Below are 17,693 nucleotides of genomic sequence, written 5' to 3' on the forward strand. Positions count from 1 at the left end.
GCCAATTATGTTTAAATGCAGGCCAATGTCTTTAGGCACTGCACTCAGTGTGCCGATCAGCACTGGGACCACCTTGAGTGGCTTTGCAGTTCGATCTTTAAATCCTCATATCATGTCAGCTTTTCCAATTGTTTCTCTTCAATCCTGCTGTCACCTGGGATTGCAACATCGACAATTCATACTTTGTTTTTCAACATGATCGTGAGGTCAGGAGTATTGTGCTCCAAAACCCTGTCTGTCTGAATTCGAAAGTCCCAGAGTAGTTTGACGTATTCATATTCTGTAACTTTTTCCAGCTTGTGATCCCACCAGTTCTTTGTTGCAGGCAGATGGTAGTTGTGGCACAGGTTCCAATGAATCATCTGAGCAACAGTGTTGTGCCTCTGCTTGTAGTCTGTCTGCGCGATCTTCTTGCAGCAGTTGAGGATGTGATCTATTGTTTCATCTGCTTCCTTGCAGAGTCTACACTTGGGATCTGTTGTCAACTTTTCAATTCTGGCTTTGATGGCATTTGTTCTAATGGCTTGTTCTTGGGCTGCCAGAATCAGGCCCTCCATCTCCTTTTTCAGAGTTCTATTTGTGAGCCACATTTGGCTCTCAATTTTTCCCAGGAACTGTTCATGGAGAGCTTTCTTTCGCCAGTTTTCTCTTCTGCTCTGGATTGTGTTTTTACAGTATTCACTCTTTGTCTTTTGCACTTTAAGCAGTTTACTACTATTGACATCCTTCAATGTTGGTTCTTGACTGCCATTCACATAATCTGCCAGTTATTATTATTATTATTATTATTATTATTATTAAGATGGGGGCAGGAGAACAAAAAATCAAGGGTTTTTTTTGGGGGGGGGGTTAGATTTCTGAAAAGTTTCAGCTGAGCTTTAAAAGTAATAAACAGAAAGAAAGAAATGGTTATAAATCTAGAAGAGAAAGGACTGGGGTGGGATGCTATTGAAATATGTGGAATAGTCTGATTGTTAACCTCTTAATCCTGCAAGGGTTTCTAGGGGGCAATTCAAAATATAAAGTTTCTATGCTCTTGACAGTCTGCACCTGTTTTCTATCAAGTGCTGGAGGAGGAGAAGGAATTTTCACAAGCATGTTTTCCTCTCCTTTCCATGGAATCCGAAGGCCATCTAATTTGCTGTAGAGGGGGAGGGAAAAGAAACCACAGGAGAAAACTTTTTTTTCTTTCTACACTTTCATCTGCGCATATTAACCCTGTATTATAATCCCGGCAAGCGAAAAGATGCATTTCTTAAAGAGATTCGGGGAAGTAGTCCTGTGGCCAATGTTTCATTTCTGTGAATAAACAGCATGTTCAGACTCGGCATTCCTCAACATTCTAGCTGTGTTTGACTGTAAGCACCACGAATCTTGTAAGCCAAGAGTTTTATTAAAGTTTTAATGGGGAGCAAAGAAAAGGGGGAGAAGAGAAAGAGGGGAGGAATTGCAGAGATTTGGATAGAGAATCACACCTGCCAAGTGCTAGCTGTCTTCTCTCCTATATGTCTGCATATGTGTCTGGCTGGGGAGCTCTAGTGATCACATGAAGCTCAGACAGCAGCTCCCTCCTTTCATTTCCAGTCCTCACTCCCACTTCACTTCTTGCAACTTTTGCAAACTCATCCAAAGCAGAAGCACTTATCCCAGACTCTGCTCTTGATCTTGGGAGTCAGTAACAGCCAAGTTCTCTGTTTTTCCTTGCTGCTGAAACTAGACTGGATATTCACAGGGGAGCTTTTTTGGTGCAATAAAAGAAAAGGAATTGAAAATGAGTCCCTTTTTCAAGCAAGCCTCTTGTGCTCAGTTCTGTCTTGTGATCTGTGTTTTTGATCTGGCACTGCTTGGGGCCACAATTTGGGGTCTCCCTATGGAAGACCAAGATTACTACCTGCAGGAGATTATCAACAGGGATCATTACTATTCCTTCCCTGATCCTGATGAGGAATTTTCACCTTTCACAGAACAACCAAGGCAGGAAGAAGTGGAGCCTCCTGCAGAGACCGAAGAACCCCCAAGGTTCAAACCAGCTAAGAAGGAGTTAAAATCAAAGAAAGCCAACAAAAAAGATAAATCCAGTCAGGAGACCCCATCAGGTAACTTTCTTCTTTCCGTTCCAAACTTTGAGATTCCAAATAAGATAAAATATCCCCAGGATAAAAGCTATGCTTCAAATGACGTTAAACCCCCTCGTACTAACAGCAGCTGTTACATTAACAGAGTTAGTGATCATGATGGTTTCAAAATCTAAATTTATCCTGAATCCATTATTTTGGGAAGACAGAACTGCTTTTCTTTCCTTTCTCTCATCATCTAAATTCTTTTAAGAAAAGTTTTCATATTACAACACCTTGCAGACAGTTTATAGGATTTTTCCTAGATAATGACAAGTGACAACTGAGTTGTTTGCTGTGTAAAATGGTCATTTTCAAAGATAGAGTTGTACTGTATTCTGTGCTTACATTGCTCCACTTCATATGGATAATTTGTGATTTATCTTTTGGGGCAGACTGTGAACTACTGTTGAACTTCAGAACAATTCCTTTAAAAAAAACAGAATTAAAGAGATATTAAGAGGTGGGCAGTTTTATTTTGATTCTGTATTAAATTGCATTCTCGATTGTACCCTGTCCTGAAATCTTTAGCTACAAGGCAGAATATATGTGCTTTAGTTAAAAAAATGAATTTAATAAAATCACATTGTGATTTTTGGGGAAGACAATTAATGTACACCAGTGAAGAATATGACTGTTCATATTTCAGCAAAGTCTGTAGTTGCTGCTGCTTCTTGGTCTATACATATTGAGCATCTCTTATGTTTTGAATTTTGTTTTTGAGAAGATTTTGGAATACGGGGATTTGCATATACACACATAATGACATGTCATAGGAACAGGACCCAAGTCTAAACATGAAACTCATTCATTTTTCCTACACATCTTATCCACATAGTCTTAAGGTAATTTTATACATAATATTTTACATGATTTTGTGCACGAAGCAAAGTTTATATACATGAAACCATTAGAAAACAAAGCTGTCATTCTCTCAGACATCCATATAGAGAACTTGAAATTTTGGAGTATTTTAGATTTCAGGTTAAGGGATACTGAAACTGTATTAAAAGTCACTTTACAGGTATTCATCAACTGTACCTGTACTGTTTTCAGAGAACTGAAATCATTTGAATATAATGTGCCAGAACTTCATCAGGAACAATGCAATGTATGATTGAATGGGAATTTGTGCCAGATTTTGTTCTCTTCAAAGTCCAGCTTTAGATGCCTTGTTGCTTGGGAAGCAAACGGTGACCTCCCTTCAAGTTATAGTTTATAGAAGTTAAGGGTGGTCAAGCTATTTTTGACACCTTTGGTTTAAAATGGCACACATACTTCTCACTATTTTTGATGGGAACAATATATTGATAACTAAAATGTCTCATGACATATAATATAGTGGCTTCATTCTGGGTTATTACAAGGTATCATGTATGCCTTCTTCCTATTGGACTTCCTATTGTATTATCACCACTCCCACTTCATATTTGGTTGGCGAGTTGTTTATTTTGGGAGGCTACTACATTTTTGATGTTACACATTGAATATAAAGGGCTTGGATTTTTGCAGTTATGTACACTGAGGTATATTTTTCTTAGATATCATTGATGTGCCATGGGAAAAGCCTGCAGATTCTTTTTCTGTTGTGAACACCTGCATTAGCCTGCTACAGTCTCACCTTGCTGAAATGTAACAATGTGGTTGTCTTTCCTTACTGTGCTGTGTCTTCATGAAGTATTTGTTAGGTATGATGATAATGCTGGAGCAGTGGAAATGTGGCAAGATGGGGTCGTGAGGGTGTATGGAAATGCGCTCATGGAACCATGGGTTGGTGAATCAACACAACTGCATGAATGGAGAAAGGGTTGATAACTGGGTTTCCTTGCCAGCACGTATCTGGTTGCAGTGATAGCATGACTGTCATGGAATAGAGACTTTGTGTGATAAAGTCCTTGGTGTACAGAAGATTTAGGTGGAACTCTGTGTGAGGCATTCTCACTGTATGAGTCCCTTTATACCAGTGGTTCTCAACCTGTGGATCCCCAGATGTTTTGGCCTTCAACTCCCAGAAATCCTAACAGCTGGGATTTCTGGGAGTTGTAGGCCAAAACACCTGGGGACCCACAGGTTGAAAAACACTGCTTTATACAAATTAACTATACAGGTTCCCCAAGGTGTTAATTTAACTAAAAACAGAGGTTGGAAAAAAACGTTTAGGGAAATCCATCTCCAAGAATAGTCAGCATTTAATACGAGTAGCACACAGACTGACTCTAGCTCTTGTAACTCTATGTGTGTGATAAAGCAACTCATAAAAGAAAAACACATGAGTCTTCGGCTTTAAGTAGAAAAGAAAAATATTGTTGTATTTGCAGCATACAAAACAAAGCAGAAAAAATGCTCTCACCACAAATGTAACACAAAACAGTCATCTTCATTCAGCTATGATGTGCAGGAAAGTAACAGAAAACAATATACAGTCTCTTACTTTGTAGTCCATAGAGTGACCTTGTCTTCCTTCACAGGCTTTGTCTTCACAGGACATTGCAACAAGGTTCCTGGCACAAACAAAAGATTCCAGCTCAGACCGAGCCTCAAGCCTACCATAGACCACAATACTTACACAAAGAACAAGGATCAGGAACAAGCTACAAACACACAGTAGCTTGCTATATAAACAAGATAACAATACAATCAATCAATCAACCCACTCATTAACTGAATCAGCTACAACAAGAACAGCCCTGATCCTTTCCAATACTTAGTAAAAAGTACGTTGTAGACTCTTAGTAGCAACAAGAATTCCACCAGCAACATGATAGGTTATCCATAGCAAACAGTGGCCTATTATAATTTGGGATTCTGGAACCAGAAGTCCAAAAACAAGCTAACAAACCAATAAATGGACAGAATTAATATTTCTAAGTTCTGACTAATGGCAGGAAAGCATAGAACAAATACAGTTAACAATAATTAACCTTGATTTACAGCTAAGAATTTAGCTTTGGGGTTAATTCTCTCTCTAACTTGGCATCCAAGAAAATGTTGATACACTGTGCAGAAGACAATTTAACTGGCATTTTGCTTTTATTTTGCTTTGGCTCAATGGGGCTAAAGGCATGCTGGATTAATTAGGTGTTTGTAGCAAACAATCAGTGGGTCTGACTCTGAGCTGGAATGAAGGCAAGCCAAAGGATAAGAATTAGGAACATGTGATCTGCCCGTTGGCTGAGCAGCTGGTTTTGATCAGTGCTTGCTTTGAATAAAGAGTTGGAACCAAAATTCATAACAGTCTGAAAGCTACAGCCGGTTACATATGCCACACACTTTTGATTAATTTAAGCTAATAGGGATGGAGAGTTCGAATGCAGCTGTTTCCAGCACTGTCACAGCAAAAAAGGGGCACATCTTGTTTTTCTTCTACTTCTATTGCTTTCAAATGAAAATCAGTTCTGACAGAGTTTTGTTCTACACAAATGAAGGCTTGTAAATCCAAAAAGATGAACTGACAGAACCACACCCTCCCCATCAACTAAACATTGGCAGTGCCATTGTGAAGGAAATAAATCCCCATGTAAGGGCAGTGCAACTCAAAGGGCTGGTCCAGAGGCTGATGTTGCTCATGAAGTCATTGGTTTTTGGGTCTTAGTAAGATTCCATAAATGAATGAGACAATTGTAGCCAATGGATACAAATATGGTACTTGTACCTGGCACATTGGGAGAAAAATACTAGTTGTCCTTTGCATCAAAAAGCTTTAGATGTGCTGCACTGGTGCACCAACGTTATGTGGTAGCCTTATGTTATGGTTAGGGAGTAGAAGTGGAACTTGGGAGATGCAGGTTCAGGCTCCCCAAGCCATCAAACATATTGCACAGTTTTGTGTCTCAGTCCAGCCTAATTTGCAGAAAGCTGAAGTAGAGAAGAGGAGAACTTTGAATGCAAAGGAGGGAGAGTGGAATATGTGTAACTACTACTTAATCAATAAAAAGATAAGTATGTTGTGATTGGATAAGTTGCTTTTTTTGTCAGGAGCGACTTCAGAAACTGCAAGTCATTTCTAATGTGAGAGAATTGGCTGTCTGCAAGGACATTGCCCAGGGGACACCCGGATGTTTTGATTTATTTATTTATTTTGATGTGGGAGGCTTCTCTCATGTCCCTGCATGGAGAGTTGGAGCTGACAGAGGGAGTTTAACCATGTTCTCCCCAGATTTGAACCTGTGACCTGTCGGTCTTCAGTCCTGCCGGCACAAGAGTTGAACTCATTGCACCACCGGGGGCAACTTGTATAATATCCTCATGTGGAATATACCATGGGTTCAGTGACCATTTAGGTGATAGGATCCGTATTATTTATATGTTGCTATGAAATACTATGAGCATTCCAAAACAATTTTCCCAATCTACAGCCTCAGGATGTTGTTGGACTTCAAGTGTAATTACCCAAGGCAATTTTTCACTCTGGTTGGATAGTCCACCCTCTGAATGCTGCCCAACAAAGACTAAGTCTAAAACAGTAAAAAAAAAAGCCAGGGTTCATAATTATTACACATCTCCTACCCCATCCTTATGGTCGCATAAAGAAAAATGTACGTCCTCCACTCCCAATATAAAGATTTTCTTGGCAGAAGAAGGTGCCATATGAAGCTGTTTAGGATGAGAACTGTTTTCCTTCCAAGTAAGCCTAGGATAAAAATATCTAGCCATGGTTGCCAGATGTATTTTATTTAAAGGAACATTCCTTACTATGCAATGCCTCCTGGCCAAATGTCACTTTTCCATAACATTCCTAAGAGAAAGTGGGCATTTCAAGCTGGATTATGTTTCTAATTTTTCAAATGGTGATGTGCCAAACTTACAAATCTTAAAGTACCTTTTTGAGTTTTATGTGCAATTTCCTTTCTTGAACTAAATCTACTTCCCTAGATTTGTTTGTTTTTAAAACTGTCAGACAAATACAGTTCATTTCTGTTAATTTCCTGTTGTACTCCGAGTTTGTAATAATGTGCAGTATTAACACTTTTGTGAGGAATTTTATTCAACTTGTGGTATCATGTTTAAATGTTGTCCTTACACCTATAATGAGTGTAAGGAGCCCCCGGTGGCGCAGTGGGTTAAAGCCCTGTACCGGCAGGACTGAAGACCGACAGGTTGCAGGTTCAAATCCGGGGAGAGGCAGATGATCTCCCTCTATTAGCTCCAGCTCCTCATGCGGGGACATGAGAGAAGCCTCCCACAAGGATGATAAAACATCAAAAATCATCCAGGCGTCCCCTGGGCAACGTCCTTGCAGACGGCCAATTCTCTCACAACAGGAGCGGTTGCTCCTGACGTGACAAAAAAAAAAACAATCTATAATGAGTGCAAGAAAAGATCCTCTTCTTTGTGGCTCTTCTGGATACTGCCCTGTTGTGTCCCCTAAATAAAGATGTAAAACTATATTACAGCGGGTCCATGTATCTGCTGGAGTTTTATAAATAATAGTAATTTGCTATGGTGGGGGCAATGAGAGAAGGGTCTCTCCGAAAGATCTTAACATTCTGGTGAGTTGCTATGAGATGCTATCATATAGGTAATTATTATTATTACAAGCATTTACCTTGATTTACAGCTATGCCATTTATACCCCGTCCTTCTCCTCTCCCCCCGTGAGGGGGACTTAGGGCGGCTTACAGAAGGCAACCATTGGATGCCAAACATAGTACTAACAATTAAAACAATTAAAAATACACCAAAAATTAGAAAAATATTAAAATTGCCAGTTTAAAATCATGATCCTGGATCGGTCCATTACCAGTTGCATAAGTCAATCACATTCCAATGCTGTATTTATTGTTCAAAGGCTTGATCCCAAAGCCAAGTGTTAAGTTTTCTTCGAAATACCAGGAGGGAGGGGGCAGATCTGATATCATTTGGGAGGGAGTTCCACAGCCGACGAGCCACCACTGAAAAGGTCCAGTCTCTTGTTCCTACCAGTTGCATTTGTGAGGGATAGAGGGCAGGGCCTCCCCAGATGATCTTAAGGTCCTAGATGGTTCATAGAGGGAGATGTGTTTGGACAGGTAAACTGGGCTGGAACCATTTAGGGTTTTATAGGCTAAAGCCAGCACTTTGAATTGTTCTTGGAAGCAAATTGGCAGCTAGTGTGCCTGGTGTAGCAGGGGGGTTGTATGCTCCCTGTAGCCCGCTCCAGTGAGCAATCTGGCTGCCGTTCGTTGGACCAGCTGAAGCTTCCAGGCAGTCTTCAGAGGCAACCCCACATAGAGTGCATTGCAGTAGTCTAAATGGGATGTAACAAGAGCATGGACTACTGTGGACAGGTCAAACTCCCCAAGATATGGGCACAGCTGACGCGCAAGTTTAAATTGTGCAAAAGCTCCCCTAGTCATCGCTGAGACCTGGGGTTCCAGGCTCAACGATGAGTCTAGGATCACTCCCAAGCTGCAAGCCCGCATCTTCAGGGGGAGTGTAACCCCATCCCACACAGGTTGTAACCCTATGCCCTGTTCGGCCATATGACTGACCAGGAGTACCTCTGTCTTGTCTGGATTCAATTTCAATTTGTCAGCCCTCATCCAGACCGTCACAGCTGCCAAACACCAGTTCATGGGTAGAGAAAGGCAATCAGTTTTTTAGAATAACTTTAGATACTTTGTCTAAGGTCAGTCTAAATTGCTGGAATAAAATGGGGTAAAAATTAAATTACAGGAACTATATGAACAGGATTTGGCACCCAAGTGCCTGCATGTTCTCTATTATTCATTTAAAATGTCCCACCTGTATGTTCTCTCACTAGGCCCTTGGCAGGCAAAGACAAAGGTTGGTATCCTGTTGAGTACTTATGAATGCATAAGCTAGATTTATGCTTTCATAACTGTTCAGTATTCATGTTTATACTTGTACTATTACCATAATATCAATCTTTCACGCCTACTTTAACATTCAGCAGTCCTACCTGGTAACAGAGGTGTCCTCTGATGACAATTGGGATGCAGCAAGATGGCTTTTTCAAGGTTAGCAATCTGCAGTGTGAAAATCAGAAGCAGGATGCCTATCACAACTCCTCATCCTACCACAGATAACTGACTAAGAGTTGTATGGAAATGTCATCTTACTGCACTGCAATCACCAGCAGAACAGACCTCCATTGCTCAGTGTGGTTATAGGTTATTAAGGCAGATTTGTGGAGTTGGATCAAGATGACATACATAGTTATGTATTGTAATGATATCTCTGATGTAGAATTTTGGCTAATATTTTGTAAAATTAGTTCAGCAAATCTTACTCCTAACTGTATCCATAGACCTGTCATCTTTGTTTCTAGGTTTGTGGGATGTCATGAGTTTTTAATCACATGCCAGTCTTGAATCTCTAGATAAGTGCCAAATACATCTAAAACTCTTGCACTTTTTAGGTGCCCAGGATCTGTGTGCACAGTCTAGAATATGTCAAGGACAAACTGTTTCTTGTTTGCTGTCCCAGGTGGAATTCACACTAACTTTCTGGCTGTCTGGGGAAGAGAAAATAGGAAATATGCTATGTTATTCTACTTGCCAGTAGTAGGCAAAGTTTCCAACTCACAGCTTGTTCTGATTTCACAGCCATTATTAATGATATTCCTTTAGACGTAAGAGCCACTATGATCATAAGAAGATTGATGGCACTCTTAGGAAAGGAGCTGCTTTATTGGGTCATGAACTTTTGTATCAAACTGTCAGGCTTAATTAGAGTCATGACATGTACTCCTGTGGTCCTATTGCCCATAAGAATTTATAGTGTAGTGAATCCTTTGCTTTCTACTAGAGTTTTATCTTTTGTGTAGTTGCTAATACAGATACATTAAAAATTTGAAACTGGGCCCTCCCTTTAAAAAAAACATTTATGTAGGTATCTAGTGCATACATCTTGTCCCATACTAGACTCTAATGATGGGAAAAAGACAAGGATACATTGGCAGTTTTATTTTCTCTCAGCATTTCTGTTTCTCAAATCACATTTTTTCCATCATGTTTGTGGAATAATTTGGAACTTTTGGTAAGTTTTTATTAAAAACAGAATTAAATTAGATTTGGCTAAATTCAGTGGCTAGAGCTATTCCTAATGTGGAGATGACAATGTGTGGCCAACCTGGCACACTGCTATTAACAATCTGTGAACACAAACATCACTAATTGTACAAGGATTCAAATCCTAAACTTTAAGAACAGAGGACCCAACGGCCTTTTCCTAGATATGCAAATCTGTCAGTTTTGCTTTCTCTTTCATTCCATTTGCAGTCCTGATTTTAGTGCCTTTACTTGCAATATTTGCAAAAAGAATTGTGAGCCAATCGGGTGCAACTTAATTTGACTGTTAGATTGGGACTCCGTAATATGGAAAACCAACATTTGAATTCCCATTTAGCCATGGGAGTACACTGGATGACCTTGGGTATGTCATCCTCTTTTACCCAAAAGGAAGACAATGGCAAATCTGAAGAAATCTGACAAGAAAATTCTATGGTAGGGATGTCATAAGTTGGAGTTGAGTTGAAAGCACACAACAACAGCAGCAACAACAAAAATGAAACCTTTTCCAACCATGCTTTACCAGATGTTGTAGCTTGTGTTGGGGAGAGTTCATCCTTCCTTTCATTCCTTTTGATCAGTAAGAAACAACTCCTGTTGAAACAAGTGGCACTTGGACAGCAATCCTGTTTATATTTACTTAGGAGTAACCCCACTGAAGACTGCAGAACTGACTTTTGAGGAAACATGACAGGATTGTATTGCATTTATAACAATGAATTTGGTAAGACTTACTCAATTCTGTCTGAAAGGAACCCCATATTTATATGATTTGTGGATCATTTTGCAAGTAGAAATTAGATGTTTACCTTACCAGTTTACAGTGATGATGGGATTTTCCCCATTATCTTCTTCATTTATTGACTTGTGACCACATCAGATGGACCATCAGAATCACCACACATTGTGGCAAATCTGGCAATGCCCTTCAGAGGCCATGGGGAACCGGTCACCCCATGCCCTGCATCATCCAACTTACTTGTGGCCCCATCCCACTGGAGGAAGCGTTGGCCACCCGGCTTGTCCCCATTGAGCCAATATAACATGGGAAGCTTTCCGTGTTGTTGCCGCTGTGGCATGCACTGATTTGTATATATCTTTGCAATAGGACCCCGTTGGAAGTTGCTTTACTTCATGGAATGGGAGCTGGCAGGCTCCATTGCAAAAGTACAGACAAACTGGCATATGCAACCAAAAAGTACCCCGTCTGATGAGGTCATTAGTATTGTGCTATGTTATAATACTTATATTTGGGGAGAAATAATGTAATATGTTTCTCTTTTTTCTGTCAGCTAAAAATGGCAACAAGAAGGGCGAGAAAAGCAAGAAGAACAGTGAAAGAACTCTAGATGGTGACTTTGAAAGGCGAAGCACTTATGAAGATAGCCGAGAAAGTAAGCTAAAATGTTGTCTATGCTCATGATTTCCTTGAAACCAGTAGGCTGGAATCCTCTTGGAGCACTACAGTAGCATATTTCTAGGTTACACTGGCAATTGCAATTTCTACACTTTTGCATAAGGAGGTATCTAATATCTGCTTAAACAAGCAGTTTCTTGTTCATACATAGTGCAATGGACTACTGGTAGTCCTCCGTGATCTAAAATGATTTTATTTTTCACTTTAAAATGGATCAAACATATATTTTACCATAGATTTAAAATTAAACATTTATTTATTTATTATTTACCATATTTATATACCGCCTTTCTCAGCCCGAAGGCAATTCAACGCGGTTTACATATAACATATAAAATACAATTAAAAACATAGCATATAAATATAGTTTCATAAAAGTCAATAAAATAATACATCCTTAACATCTCATTACTGAAATCACTATTCAATCGCATCGTCAGTCGTGCCATGGTCTATCATTGCCTGTTACATTAAGTTTGCAAATGCCTGCTCAAAAAGCCAGGTTTTAACCTTTTTGCAAAATGTTAAGAGGGAGGGGGCTGATCTAATGTCCCTAGGAAGGGTGTTCCACAGCTGAGGGGCCACCGCTGAGAAGGCCCTGTCTCTCATTCCTGCCAAGCGCATCTGAGACGGAGGTGGGACCAAGAGCAGGGCCTCCTCAGACAATCTTAAAGTCCTAGATGGTTCATAAGGGGAGATCTGTTCTGGCCGGAACCGTCATTTCCACAACCCCTGCCATGACGAGTACTACTCCGCATATAATCTGCTTCTCTCTTTTATCTTGTCTGAGTTTTTAATAAGTTTTAATTAGCTGTTTTAATAATTACATGTAGCCCGCCCATTGTCTCTGTGTCTGTGTCTATTGTAATTTTATATTGTTATGTGTTCATATGTTCTATGTAATTATGATGTTGTTTATTGTTTGAGTTTTCGGTTGTGTTTTTGGTTCTCTTTATTGTAATTTGTTGTTCGGGCCTGGCCCCATGTAAGCCGCTCCGAGTCCCCATCGGGGAGATGGTGGCGGGGTACAAATAAAGATTATTATTATTATTATTTCTTTAAAAACCAGCATGTGGTCTAGATGGCAGGGAGGCACAGCGGTGGTATTGCTGTAGAAAGAAATGTTTTGCAATGTATTGTTGATTTCTTGTTATTAGTGCCAGTTACAACATGCCTTTTAAAAAATGGAATGGAAGTGTCTGTTTAGTAATTCCATCAGCTGTGTAAAGCCTTCAGAATAAATGGCATTAATTCACCCTACATTTGAGGGGGTTTACATTTATGCAAGATTAAGTTATGTTGCATAACTCTTGAAAAATATGGCATAGGTGCTATGGAAAGAAGGAATGAATCATACTAGTCTTCTGCTGAATAGTTCTGTAGAGCAGGCATGGGTAAAACCAGACCCGCAGGGCAAATGTGGCCCTTTGGGCTATTCATCCCAGCCCCCGTCTGCTTCAGCCTCCCCTTCAGTATGTGGACGCAGTGGTCTGCCGCATCCCCAGACTGAGAGGAGGACCGAGGCAGATACATACCTCTGGCAAGCACTCTCGGGAGAGCACTTAGCACAGCGTGTTTCCTCAGGAAACAAATGCTCTGAGACCCTTTCTCTTAAGATGTAGCCTACAGCACATAGTATTTGTTGGTGGCCTTCCATCCAATAACTGACCAGGACTAACTGTTTTGCTTCCAAGAGCACATTGCCATTAACATGATTAGGTTTTCCCAACACATAAGAAACCTTTTTTTTTTTAAAAAAAAAAAACATTTTCAAATATTCTTCACATTCCTATGTAAAAGATCTAACTTTGATTTGAGAACAGAAAAAAATTAGCTGTTTGAAAAAAAAGTAGAATCATAGAGCTGGAAGAGACCACAAGGGCCATCCAGTCTAATTCCCTGCCATGTAGAAAAACACAATCAAAACACCCCGGACAGATGTCCATTCAGTCTTTGCTTAAAGACCTCCAGAGAAGAAAATCAACCACACATCAAGGCAGCAAACTGCATTGCCTAACACCTCTTACCATCAACAAATACTGTAGATGCCCATTGCAAAAAATGAGCTCTTTCTGATATCTGTTTCTTTATTTTAAAAAGCTTTTGTGATTAATCTACTCTAAAGAAAGTGTGAAGAACTAAAGTGACTTGAATTGCTTGTGTTTAACATTAGATACACTGAAAAAGATTGATAAAGTCTTGTGCTTACAAAGATAGATGACTCCTGCTTGAATTTGAAGTTCCTCCATATTGTTTCAAGTTATTTAAAAGCTATATTCATGCTCATTTGTCATCAGGAACTGTAGCCTTGATAACTATTAACACTATAAAATCCTGGCTGCTGTTCAGAATTTTCCATGCTAATTGCTGGACTTTCTGCAAGATGGTACAATATGATACTGATTTTTGAGAACACAGGAAGCCAGAATCCATGACACTCATGGGGGGGGGGGGGGGCTCCATAATCCATGGGGACTTCTTATATGAAGCAGAACCCTGTGAAATCAGGATTCCAACTATATGTAGTCAAGGTTCTGACCTTACAACTTGATGATTTCCAAGTCTAGGAGGTACTGAAACCAGAGTGGAGGGTTCGGTTTAGGGTGTTCTCATCTCATTTGTTGGCAGAATACACAAAAGTAATGAGTAAGACTCAAATGAACCTGAAGTGTGAGATATTTAGCCAAAGCTTTTTCACACAAGATATAACTTTTGGAACTCTCTGCCACAAAGTGCAGCCAGTGTCACTAACCTATCTGACTGTAAAAAGGGACTGGACACAATAACAGCAACATCACTAGGGGCTAATAACCTCAGAAGGATGTTTCACCCAGAGACTGACATATCCAGGGGGACATACTCCCTGGCCCTCCACTTGCACCTCCCCACAACATCCAAGTGCAGCCGTGGTCACCTCCCCACAACATCCCTCCCAGTGTTGAACCAAGCACTGGCCCAACACTTCGGCATTTCTCAAATGAAAGCTACTAGTGGAGAAAGCACTTGCTGGTGAAAGTAGGCATGGAGGGAAACTTGCAGATCCATGTTTTGAACAAAGATGGATTTGTAAGCAGATCTAGCCAACAAACCTAATCCTTCAGAAGTGTGAGAGTTCATGCAGAACTGAACATCAGAGTCATGGAAAAATGACGCTCTGGCTAACAGGAGCTCAGTTGTATCTGATTGAGTCTTCTCGTATTAGTTATGGAAATAATATCTTTGAAATGGTTTTTAAAAAACAAGAAGAATAATTGATTTATATGAATCTTTACAGTTTGGGACTTATTCTGTGCAAACTTCTTACGTTTCTTTGCACAAAAAAAAAAAAAATAGTGGCCAGAATCTTGTATAGTAGTCTTACACATTTAAATGCCATGTGTTCACAATCCTTAAGTAGCCCTTACTCTAGGAGCTCCATCATATCTGGACTAAGTCTTTAGAGCAGGGGTCCTCAAATGGCCCTCCAAGGTCATTTACCCAGCCCTCACTTAGGGTCAACTTAAGTCTGAGACGAACTGAAAGGACACAACAACAATCCTATCTCATCAGCCAAAAGCAGGCCCACACTTCCCACTGAAATGCTAATAAGTTTATATTTGTTAAAATTGTTCTTCATTTTAATTATTGTATTGTTTTAAAGTGTTTTTTGCACTACAAATGAGATATGGGCAGTGTGCATAGGAATTCATGTTTTTTTCAAATTATAATCCTGCCCTCCAACGGTTTGAGGGACTGTGAGCAGGTCCTTTGTTTAAAAAGTTTGAAGACCCCTATTTTAGAGGCTATGTCAGGACTTTAAAAGTTCCCCAAATTTCATTTACCAAGAAGCAGCTGCTGGGATTGACACAGCTCTGTTGATCAAGAAGCGACTACTTGTGGAGAGAAAAGTGTGGTATAAATAAACATAATATTATTATTATTAATTATTATTATTATTATTATTATTCCACCCCCATTCATGTGTGATTTCTGGCACAATGGGTATTTGCAACAGAGGTCCCTTTTCTACCTGTAATGGCAGAGGTAGCTCAAAGAAATGAAATGATAGGGTTAAGTTTTTAAGTAAATCTTAATTACAAATGAGTCACTTTTTAAAATAGAAACTGATGATCTAATCTCATGATTAAATAAGTTATAGGAAGCATGTGTTATAAAAGAATCTTCTCCATTTTGCTTTACCATTGGAATAATCTAACTTTGCTCTTCATGGAGAGATATAGGCCAACATCCTTGAGCTGGAACAGCTGTTGAGTGGTGCATATTTCTAAGAGCCTACTTATATAAGTCTCGGTTCATTTATTCATGTAGAGGAGAGATATTTTTATCACTCTAGATTGTTCTATGGGAAATGAGAATGAAACTTTCCTTATTGTGCCTGGCAAAGCTGAAGATTTATGGAGGTGACATAAATAAGGAAGCATTTGCTGGCAGAAGGCAAATGGAAATGCTTTGGATGAGGGGAAATGGTTCTGTTTTTCAAGTGATTGGGGCATTTTCTATCTTTATATGTTTAAAAAAGCATTTTTCATTTCTACCTTTTTCTCACTCCCGCATCCCCATCACACACTGCACACACGGCATCCAGAAATAGAGCTCAAAATGGATAGAAAAACTTTTCTCAATCACCACTCCCTCTATGTCCTTTTTTGATCTCATCACATGATGGACTGCAAGTGTCATAGGATGCTTGCAGCAGAGCTGATCGATGGAGTCCCACATCACCCATCACATAACACAGGCTGACTTCTGATGGGATTCTGCCTGTGAACTGGGATGCAAGCATCCTAGGACACTTGGCTCTGAACATGGGAAGACTCCAAAGTTCCATAAAGAATCGCAGGGACAGTGCCGGGGGGGGGGGGGGGGGGGGGAGCCGTTCAGTGATGCTTCTCCACTTGTCACCTGTGATGCTCATTAATGTGATGAGGTCCTTATTCTCTCCTGCCATTTTTCTCCCTTACATGAACTTTCACTCTGGACTACCACACACAATGATAGGAGACTAGGTGCAGGAGATTATGCTTTGAAGTGTCACAGACTGCAGATAGGCAAGAGAGTGATGAAATGGCAGATTCACTAGATTCTCTTTCCTGTCCCTATTCCTTTTGTTATTGGCTATCTATTTTGTCCTATGGTCAGCAGGATTTAATACTTGCTGCACAGTGAAAATGGTGCCTTACTCCAAAGGGGAGCTCAAGATGGACCGTTTCCTAAAATATGTCATAAGAACAATGCATTCAATTGGCATATACAATTTGAAAGTGGCTTGTAGTCCAAAAAGTAAATTTTCCAAACTTTGCTTGGATTATTATTATTTATCATTGTCAACATCATCAACTTTATTTCTATATTACCTTTCTCCCCATAGGAACTCAAGGCAGCTAACAATAATATGACACAAACCACTGAATTTTAAATATAAAAATTAAGAAAGATGATTAGAAAGTTGAAATACAATTAAAATTTCAGCTAACGATCTGACCCAACATCCCACCCACAACAGTCCTAGCAGTGTGCCTCTTATTCTCCCCCAATTGCATATGACCATCAGCATATTGGATTTTCCTGCCCTCTGAAGCTTTTATCATGGCCCCAGAATCTGCTTTGGAGTATTAAAGGAATTGCTGAGAATCTTGAAGAACATCAGAGAGAAGAGATGGAGGAAATCTCATTGTGCAAGTAGAAGTTCACTTATTCAGTATTGGATGTCACTCAGGTGGTTCACTGGTTGTTTTGATGATAGAGTTCTATTTTTATTGGCATCATACAATTATATTGCTGAGACAAGATATGAGAGTAGTAGCAATCTCAAAAATACCAATTTCTAAGTTATCTTGTAAAATGTTATCTAAAGCTTAACTGAACCTATTGAGTCTGAAAACTTGGATGGGAAATCTCATGAGAACAGATTTACTGGAATTCCTCCTTTTCAACTCTGCCAAAATAACAGAAGCACAGCATTAAATGTGTTTTTTTTAAAGAAGGAGGAAAGATTGGCACCCACACAGCAAGCTGAAACCTAGAAATCATTTAAGTAATTTAAAGACTGATGAATAAACAACCAAGGTACTCTAAATATCCAAAATGTTTAGATCAACATTTTCATGTTTGGAACAGAAGGACCACAGTGATCATTATCTGAGTGTTGTT

At 39.7% G+C, this 17,693-nt stretch overlaps 1 protein-coding gene across 1 annotated transcript in view; it reads left to right on the top strand.

The window, feature by feature from the left end:
- The first annotated feature begins 1,497 nt into the window (after positions 1 to 1,497).
- Positions 1,498 to 17,693, top strand: part of CPXM2 (carboxypeptidase X, M14 family member 2) — a 92,314-nt gene continuing 76,118 nt past the window's right edge. Inside the window, exons 1-2 of the mRNA XM_060768595.2 lie at positions 1,498 to 2,096; positions 11,419 to 11,520. Coding sequence (XP_060624578.2) covers positions 1,772 to 2,096; positions 11,419 to 11,520 — 427 coding nt within the window. The 5' untranslated portion in view covers positions 1,498 to 1,771. The remainder of the gene's footprint in view (positions 2,097 to 11,418; positions 11,521 to 17,693) is intronic.

This window comes from Anolis sagrei, chromosome 3 (assembly GCF_037176765.1).
Source record: "Anolis sagrei isolate rAnoSag1 chromosome 3, rAnoSag1.mat, whole genome shotgun sequence".
NCBI classification, from domain to species: Eukaryota; Metazoa; Chordata; class Lepidosauria; order Squamata; family Dactyloidae; genus Anolis; species Anolis sagrei.